The sequence below is a fragment of the Ranitomeya imitator genome, chromosome 2 (genome assembly GCF_032444005.1).
Source record: "Ranitomeya imitator isolate aRanImi1 chromosome 2, aRanImi1.pri, whole genome shotgun sequence".
In the NCBI taxonomy this organism is placed as follows: domain Eukaryota; kingdom Metazoa; phylum Chordata; class Amphibia; order Anura; family Dendrobatidae; genus Ranitomeya; species Ranitomeya imitator.
The window spans coordinates 246,420,973-246,431,322 of NC_091283.1; the positions used below are offsets into that span (position 1 = coordinate 246,420,973).

A 10,350-nucleotide genomic window follows, 5' to 3' on the forward strand; every position below is an offset into this window, starting at 1 on the left:
GAAACAAACAATCAAGATTTCTGGCTCTCACAGACCTGTAACTTCTTCTTTAAGAGTCTCCTCTTTCCTCCACTCATTACCTGTAGTAATGGCACCTGTTTAAACTTGTTATCAGTATAAAAAGACACCTGTGCACACCCTCAAACAGTCTGACTCCAAACTCCACTATGGTGAAGACCAAAGAGCTGTCAAAGGACACCAGAAACAAAATTGTAGCCCTGCACCAGGCTGGGAAGACTGAATCTGCAATAGCCAACCAGCTTGGAGTGAAGAAATCAACAGTGGGAGCAATAATTAGAAAATGGAAGACATACAAGACCACTGATAATCTCCCTCGATCTGGGGCTCCACGCAAAATCCCACCCCGTGGGGTCAGAATGATCACAAGAGCAGTGAGCAAAAATCCCAGAACCACGCGGGGGGACCTAGTGAATGAACTGCAGAGAGCTGGGACCAATGTAACAAGGCCTACCATAAGTAACACACTACGCCACCATGGACTCAGATCCTGCAGTGCCAGACGTGTCCCACTGCTTAAGCCAGTACATGTCCGGGCCCGTCTGAAGTTTGCTAGAGAGCATTTGGATGATCCAGAGGAGTTTTGGGAGAATGTCCTATGGTCTGATGAAACCAAACTGGAACTGTTTGGTAGAAACACAACTTGTCGTGTTTGGAGGAAAAAGAATACTGAGTTGCATCCATCAAACACCATACCTACTGTAAAGCATGGTGGTGGAAACATCATGCTTTGGGGCTGTTTCTCTGCAAAGGGGCCAGGACGACTGATCCGGGTACATGAAAGAATGAATGGGGCCATGTATCGTGAGATTTTGAGTGCAAACCTCCTTCCATCAGCAAGGGCATTGAAGATGAAACGTGACTGGGTCTTTCAACATGACAATGATCCAAAGCACACCGCCAGGGCAACGAAGGAGTGGCTTCGTAAGAAGCATTTCAAGGTCCTGGAGTGGCCTAGCCAGTCTCCAGATCTCAACCCTATAGAAAACCTTTGGAGGGAGTTGAAAGTCCGTGTTGCCAAGCAAAAAGCCAAAAACATTACTGGTCTAGAGGAGATCTGCATGGAGGAATGGGCCAACATACCAACAACAGTGTGTGGCAACCTTGTGAAGACTTACAGAAAACGTTTGACCTCTGTCATTGCCAACAAAGGATATATTACAAAGTATTGAGATGAAATTTTGTTTCTGACCAAATACTTATTTTCCACCATAATATGCAAATAAAATGTTAAAAAAACAGACAATGTGATTTTCTGGATTTTTTTTTCTCAGTTTGTCTCCCATAGTTGAGGTCTACCTATGATGTAAATTACAGACGCCTCTCATCTTTTTAAGTGGTGGAACTTGCACTATTGCTGACTGACTAAATACTTTTTTGCCCCACTGTATATATACACACACAGCAGTATACACACTAGCCGTATACACACACAGCAGTATACACACACATATACTAGCCCTATACACAGACAGCAGTATACATACAGCAGAAATCACACACACTAGCAATATATACACACACAGCACTGAAGTATACACACACATCAGTATACACACACATACTAGCCCTATATATACACACACACACAGCAGTATACACACAGCAGTATACACACACATACTAGGCCTATATATACACACACACACACAGCAGTATACACACTAGCCCTATATACACGAACAACAGTATACACACGTACTAACCCTATATATACACACACACACAGCAGTATACACACTAGCCGTATACACACACAGCAGTAAACACACATATACTAGCCATATATTTATATACACACACACACACACACACACGATGTATATATGCACACAGCAGTATACACACACTAGCAATATATATACACACAGCAGTATACACACACACTAGCTATATATACGCACATACTAGCAATATATATATATACACACACACTAGCTATATATACACACACTAGCAATATATACACACACACACACTAGCTATATATACACACACACACACACACTAGCTATATATACACACACACTAGCTATATATATACACACACACACACACACACACACACACACTAGCTACATATACACACACACACTAGCTATATATACACACACACACACTAGCAACACACACACACACACACTAGACAGATCAACATCCATCACATGGAATATGTATAGTACCTACAGAGAGTGCAGTTGCAGGGAGCTGGTCAGGCCCAGAGGAAATGAGCAGAGGAGACATGGAGCCTGTCCAGACTGTCAGCTCTCATCCCTGCAGACTCCCGGCGGGCCAGGCCTTCTCCTATCTCCTACCTAGAGTAGTAATTCCTCCTCCCCTCCCCCTATTTTCATGTGTATCCACTATCCCAGTCCTGCCGATCACTGGGGCTCTGGGAAGAATGTGTACCTGCACAGCAGCGAGTTGCATCATTCTTCAGTGACTCCCTCACTCGTCCTCTTCCAGCGTCTGCCGCCCCTCACCACACTGCACCAGTGACAGCCGGACAGCAGCGTAATGTATGCTAACAGGAGAGGTCAGGCAGGGGGCCCCTTTTGACCATCATATCACGTGTGCAGCAGAGCGGGCCCCCTGCTTCTCCTGTTAGCAGTAATCCTGCCGCCGGCTGTCATTCACCGCCCTGCTTTCTCGGTCCTTCAGGGGCCCCCTCCGGCTCTGGGCCCCGGTGCAGTTGCACAGGTTGAACCGGCGGTATGTCCGCCCATGGGTCTGAGTACGCATTGGACCACAGATATCCGGGTGTACTAAATCTAGTGGTTGTTCTGTTCTTTTAGTACTTTTCTTAGGAAAGGCCTTTCTGGACATTTTCCCTTTGATACAGCTGGAACACTTCATTGTCTGATTACATGAATCAATTGTAATATTATCAGCTAATTGTTCTTGAAATAACTTTCTTATTGCTTCTGGGTCTCTATGCGCAAGCCGCCTGTGCCATACATGAATACAGTTCTTGTGCATACACACTCTTTACATTTCAACTGATACAGTTCATCTCTGATTTTTCCTTTTGCTAATGTGTGACCCTCCTTTGAGATGATGCAGCTATCTTCCTTAAATGTAACTTCATTACCTTGTTTAGTGAGCTTTTTCACAGATAATAGATTACTTTCAAGACTAGGCACATATAGTACATCCTTTACATGGATCCTTCTACTTTGTGTTGCAGAGATGTTACAATCAATATAACCATCTCCTATGCCTTCTGAGTTCATGCACTGACCGTTTGCCATTATCACTTTCTCTGACTTATTTTGGTTAAGCTTAGTAAAGAAGTCTCTGTCATTGGTCATGTGACTGGTTGCACCAGAATCTATACACCACGCATGCTTTGATTTAAATGCATTGACTGATGTGAATGCAGCTTCAGTATTTGCCGAATCATTGTTTCCAGATACAGCACTCTTAACTCTCTGTTGGCTGTTTTGCTTTTTCAGCTGATTCATTTTAGCTTTTCAGACTGCATTCAGCTTTTAAATGATCTGGCTTCTTGCATACAAAATATTCACGTGTCTCTTTAGGGTGGTTTCTGCTGGTGGGCACATCATGTGTTTGTAAAGCAGTTTCCTTGTTACATATCTTGCTGCTCACATTTTCTGCCTTTCTCTTATATTCATCTACAAGCTTTCCTCTGACGTATTCCAATGTCAGCTCATCATCTGGGCGTGCATGTAATGCAGTTACAAGCGTGTCATAGCTTTCTGGGAGACCACTAAGTAATAGTGCTGCTACATGGAAATCCTTCATATCTTCCCCAATGCCCCGCAGGCGCTCTACGGTCTCCAGAGTATTTATAATGTAGTCCTGCATGTCCTGGTCATTGTGTAGCTTAGACTGATACAGCTTTCTCATTAGATAGAGTTTACAACTTAAATTTATTCTCTCATGTACTTTCTGCAACTGCTCCCACATTTCCTTTGCAGATTCACACTTATAGTAAAAAAGAAGAATATGTGGCACTCACCCAGAAAAGCTGCTGAATTAAAGTCCTTTATTCATGATGCGATAAAACAGAACACTTTTGGAGAGGCGGCTGGGATCGGGAGATGGTGCTGGGAGGAGGAGAGGTGGACAGCACCATCTCCCGATCCCAGCCGCCTCTCCAAAAGTGTTCTGTTTTATCGCATCATGAATAAAGGACTTTAATTCAGCAGCTTTTCTGGGTGAGTGCCACATATTCTTCTTTTTTACTATATGGAATGGACTTGATTTTTCTATGTGGAGCACCGCCGTAGTCTGCTTTATCTGTGCTTGCTACACGAATCCTGCGCAGACATTGTGCTGCTTTGCGTCAAAGATTGGGTGCATTTTGAGCCTGGTGCCGTCTATATTCTTTGTTTTGTCAGATTCACACTTACACACATGCACAATCTGATCATCCTCTATACTGAGTGATATGGTGCTCTGTGCTTTCTGATCCATTTCTAGCTATTCCTGTGGTACTGAGTCAGGCTTAGGGTCCTGAGTGTATTTCCACGTACCTTCTCTTATCAGCAGCATCTTCAACTTGAATTTCCAGGATTGGTAGTTCTGGTTATTCAGGCTTGGCACTGTAAACTTTGTTGAGTTGCTGCTGGCGGCCATTTTACTTCTTCTCAGTTTGCTGTTGTCTTTCTATCTCTGTGCTCTAGAGGTTTGGGATTGACTTGACTCCTGGGCCCATAACCTGTTAGCAGCGGGTTAATCAGCGTGATGTCCACAACGAGCAACAGAAAATGTTCATTTATTAAGAATCAAGAACATCCAGCATTACAACATGAGAACAGGATCAATCTGGTTTCTGAGAGAGAGAGATCTGCTGTGAGTCCTTTTTGCTTCAGCTACACACAAGAAATGATGTGCTCACAGGGAAGGGGGAGGAGGAACATCCTGTCTGTAAATGAGGACTCCGTTTTTTTTTTTTTTTACTTTGTTGACATGTGAACAATATGCATGCAGATATATAAATCACATCATATTAAACAAACAATAGTTGTTGCAATACATACAGATCAATATGCATTAGGCCAACACTGATATTTGGGAAAAAAACTCACACACTACTCAGCCAACCCGGTTCCTGAGGAGCGCTGCTCTGGTCTGTGTGGTGTGAGTACTGAGGCTCCGTACTACAGGTGTGATGTAGTGACGTCATTGTGCCTGCAGTGCACGGAGTCTCAGACTCAGAAGTGAAGGCTGAATGGTGGATCAGGAGCTTTCCACTCCCTGATTCACTAATCTATTCAGTGGTATCACCGTCATGGGAATGTGGATATCGCTGAAATTGTGATGATGGGAAGGAGAGGGTAACCAATACCACACCCCACCGAGCCCTGTCAATTCATAGGCATCATAGCAACCGAGTGGGCTATCTTTATGGATGATACACTCTTGCCTATCCAACTATCGTATGGTAAATATCTCATAGATCCTGGGTTCATAAGTATCTGCACCAAGAATGAGGCCAAGTGAGTATTTATTAATTGTCGGTGGTCAGAGGTAGTCAGTGAGGTGGATGGTACCATATTGTGCATGTAGGGGGCAGTACTGTGGGAACATTAAAAAGTGGGGGGATGCCAGTCCTGTGGAAACATTATCCTGTGTCTGTGGGAAGCCAATATTGTGGGAACAAAATACTGTGTGTGTTGGAATGATGGTACTGTGGGAACATTATACTGTGTGTGGGGGTATGGCGGTACTGTAGGAATATTATACTGTGTGTGGGGGTATGGCGGTACTGTGAGAACATTATACTGTGTGTGGGGTTATGGCGGTACTGTGAGAACATTATACTGTGTGTGGGGTTATGGCGGTACTATGAGAACATTATACTGTGTGTGGTGGGATGGAGGTACTGTGAGAACATTATACTGTGTGTGGGGTTATGGCGGTACTGTGAGAACATTATTCTGGGTGTGGTGGGATGGCGGTACTTGTCATGATCCCAATGGCAGGGGACCACAAAAGAACAAGCGCAAAAAACAAGACGGGCTCTAGGGTGATGGAAACTGAGCTGACCGCGATCCTGAACCTAAACACACAACTAGCAGTAGCCGGGGAAAGTGCCTACGATGATTCCTAGACGTCTCGCGCCAGCCGAAGGATTAACTTCCCCTATTAGAAGAAACACAGACCTCTCTTGCCTCCAGAGAAACACCCCACAGAAATAGCAGCCCCCCACATGTAATGACGGTGAAATGAGAGGAAAGCACATACGTAGATATGAAAACAGATTCAGCAAAATGAGGCCCGCTAAAGCTAGATAGCAGAGGATACAAAAGTGAACTGCGCGGTCAGCGAAAAACCCTACAAAAAACCATCCTGAAATTACTTGAACTCATGTGCCAACTCATGGAACATGAGGAGTAATATCAGCCCACTAGAGCAACCAGCAAAAAGGAATCACATATCTGCAAGCTGGACTAAGACTAAAATTAAGCAAAACGTGAAATAGAAAAATCAAAACTTAGCTTGTCCTGAAGATAACAGAAGCAGGATGCAGAAGTAACAAGACACACTGATTACATTGATCGCCGGCGAGGAAATGACAAGAAGGCCAGGTTAAATAGGAAACTCCCATATCCTGATAGAACAGGTGGACACCAGAGACAGCAGAGAACACAAGTCACCCAGTACCATCTGTAACCACCAGAGGGAGCCCAAAAACAGAATCCACAACAGGTACTATAAGAACATTATACTGTGTGTGGTGGGATGGACGTACTGTAGGAACATTATACCGTGTGTGGGGGTATAGCGGTACTGTGAGAACATTATACTGTGTGTGGGGGTATGGCGGTACTGTGGGAACATTACACTGTGTGTGGTGGGATCTAGGTACTATGAGAAGATTATACTGTGTGTGGGGGTATGGCGGTACTATGAGAACATTATACTGTGTGTGGTGGGATGGAGGTCCTATGAGAAGATTATACTGTGTGTGGTGGGATGGAGGTACTGTAGGAACATTATACTGTGTGGCGGTATGGCGGTACTATGAGAACATTATGCTGTGTGGGGGGGTATGGCGGTACTAATAGAAGATTATACTGTGTGTGGGGGTATGGCGGTACTGTAGGATCATTATACTGTGTGTGGGGGTATGGCGGTACTATGAGAACATTATACTGTGTGTGGGGGTATGGCGGTACTGTAGGAACATTATACTGTGTGAGCGCCATCATATATATTACATAAGGGGTGTAAAAAGTAGAGTCATAAAAAAGACTCCTCAGGGCTGTGCTGCATTTGTACAAAAAGACTGGGCAAAAAAGATTTTGTACAAAAAAGATTTGTACAAAAAGACTGCTATCTGCCGTCCAGACAGGACCATGTGACATCAATGGGAAGAGGGAGGGTTTCCGGAGGGAAGAGTCTAGAGGGTGCACCTGGTCAGGAGACCTTGATGATGCAGTTACTGATATTATAAAGGCCGGAGCCCCAAAGGCAGAACAGATTTGGCGCCAACAAAGGAAAGGGGTGCGGGGAAGAATCTGAGGTAACAGCTCATGGTAAAGTGCCCGAGGCAGCTGGGTGTGGGGCAGAACCCTGCTTACAGGGCATAATGGGGGCATTACACTGTGTGGGGCCAAGAAAAGGGCCCTGTACTAGGAGAACAATCCGCTCCCTCACTTCCTGTCCTCCATAGTTGGCTCGTATGTATCTATTACAGGAAACAGAACAACAACGTTATGATTAGTGTTGAGCGATACCGTCCGATACTTGAAAGTATCGGTATCGGATAGTATCGGCCGATACCCGAAAAATATCGGATATCGCCAATACCGATATCCGATACCAATACAAGTCAATGGGACATCAAGTATCGGAAGGTATCCTCATGGATCCCAGGGTCTGAAGGAGAGGAAACTCTCCTTCAGGCCCTGGGATCCATATTAAAGTGTAAAATAAAGAATTAAAATAAAAAATATTGTTATATTCACCTCTCCGGCGGCCCCTGGACATCAGCGGGAGGATCCGGCGTCCGGCACGGCTTCTTTCTTCAAAATGCGCGCCTTCAGGACCTGTGGAATGACGTCCCGGCTTCTGATTGGTCGCGTGCCGCCCATGTGACCGCCACGCGACCAATCAGAAGCCGCGACGTCATTCCTCAGGTCCTAGAAGGCGCTCATTCTAGGACTTTAGCTGAGGAATGACGTCGCGGCTTCTGATTGGTCGCGTGGCGGTCACATGGGCGGCACGCGACCAATCAGAAGCCGGGACGTCATTCCACAGGTCCTGAAGGCGCGCATTTTGAAGAAAGAAGCCGTGCCGGACGCCGGATCCTCCCGCTGATGTCCAGGGGCCGCCGGAGAGGTGAATATAACAATATTTTTTATTTTAATTCTTTATTTTACACTTCCGATACCGATACCCGATATCACAAAAATATCGGATCTCGGTATCGGAATTCCGATACCGCAAGTATCGGCCGATACCCGATACTTGCGGTATCGGAATGCTCAACACTAGTTATGATTCTTATAAAGTGGCAACAACAACCCCAAAAGAGTCTCAGTGCAGAAGGGGTTAATGTCCCCGTGCTCAGTAATGGGAATCTCCACATACCTCCACCTGCAGAGCCGCACTCCACATATATGGCTGCTCTGTGCGCACAGGACCTGTGATGAGGTCACAGGGGGAGGAGTCAGGGGTCACGTGATCCGCAGTGAAGACGCTACATGGAGACTTCTCCTCAGTCAGTGACATTTCCGCCATTATTCGCCCTTACTACTGGCACAATTATCAGATTGAATGGAAAATTAGCTCCAATCATTAGCGGACACCATGTCGCATTTGGAGAGCCCCTGTGTGCCTAAACATTGCAGATCCCCCACAAATGACCCCATTTTGGAAACTAGACCCCCAAAGGAACTAATCTAGATGTGTGGTGAGGACTTTGAACCCCCAAGTGCTTCACAGAAGTTTATAACGCAGAACCATGAAAATAAAAAAAAAAATTTATTTTCTCAAAAATGATTTTTTAGCCCGCAATTTTTTATTTTCCCAAGGGTAACAGGAGAAATTTGACCCCAAAAGTTGTTGTACAGTTTCTCCTGAGTACGCTGATACCCCATATGTGGGGGTAAACCACTGTTTGGGCACACGTCGGGGTTTGGAAGGGAAGTAGTGATGTTTTGAAATGCAGACTTTGATGGAATGCTCTGCAGGCGTCACGTTGCGTTTGCAGAGCCCCTGATGTGGCTAAACAGTAGAAACCCCCCATAAGTGACCCCATTTTAGAAACTAGACCCCGAAAGGAACTTATCTAGATGTGTCGTGAGCACTTTGAACCCCCAAGTGTTTCACAGAAGTTTATAACGCAGAGCCGTGAAAATAATAAATACGTTTTCTTTCCTCAAAAATAATTTTTAGCCCAGAATTTTTTATTTTCCCAAGGGTTACAGGAGAAATTGGACCCCAAAAGTTGTTGTCCAGTTTCTCCTGAGTACGCTGATACCCCATGTGTAGGGGTAAACCACTGTTTGGGCACACGTCGGGGCTCAGAAGGGAAGTAGTGACTTTTGAAATGCAGACTTTGATGGAATGGTCTGCGGGCATCACGTTGCGTTTGCAGAGCCCCTGGTGTGCCTAAACAGTAGAAACCCCCCACAAGTGACCCCATTTTGGAAACTAGACCCCCCAAGAAACTTATCTAGATATGTGGTGAGCACTTTGAACCCCCAAGTGCTTCACAGACGTTTACAACGCAGAGCCGTGAAAATAAAAAATCATTTTTCTTTCCTCAAAAATGATGTTTTAGCAAGCAATTTTTTATTTTCACAAGGGTAACAGGAGAAATTGGACCCCAATAATTGTTGCGCAGTTTGTCCTGAATATGCTGGTACCCCATATGTGGGGGTAAACCACTGTTTGGGCACACGTCGGGGCTCGGAAGTGAGGGAGCACCATTTAACTTTTTGAATACAAGATTGGCTGGAATTAATGGTGGAGCCATGTTGCGTTTGGAGACCCCTGATGTGCCTAAACAGTGGTAACCCCTCAATTCTACCTCCAACACTAACCCCCCCACACCCCTAACCCTAATCCCAACTGTAGCCATAACCCTAATCACAACCCTAACCACAACCCTAATTCCAACCCTAACCCTAAGGCTATGTGCCCACGTTGCGGATTCGTGTGAGATTTTTCCGCACCATTTTTAAAAAAAACGTGGGTAAAAGGCACTGCGTTTTACCTGCGGATTTACCGCAGATTTCCAATGTTTTTTGTGCGGATTTCACCTGCGGATTCCTATTGAGGAACAGGTGTAAAACGCTGCGGAATCCGCACAAAGAATTGACATGCTGCGGAAAATACAACGCAGCGTTTCCG

At 45.1% G+C, this 10,350-nt stretch overlaps 1 protein-coding gene across 2 annotated transcripts in view; it reads right to left on the reverse strand.

The window, feature by feature from the left end:
• The window catches only part of LOC138667347 (oocyte zinc finger protein XlCOF7.2-like), a 53,669-nt gene extending 45,035 nt beyond the window's left edge, over positions 1 to 8,634 (reverse strand). The window contains exon 1 of one of the 2 annotated variants that reach the window (XM_069755575.1): positions 8,584 to 8,634. In XM_069755575.1, the coding sequence (XP_069611676.1) occupies positions 8,584 to 8,610 (27 nt within the window). In that variant the 5' untranslated portion in view covers positions 8,611 to 8,634. The remainder of the gene's footprint in view (positions 1 to 8,583) is intronic. The other variant, XM_069755574.1, reaches the window with a different exon arrangement.
• Between the last annotated feature and the right edge of the window lie 1,716 nt (positions 8,635 to 10,350).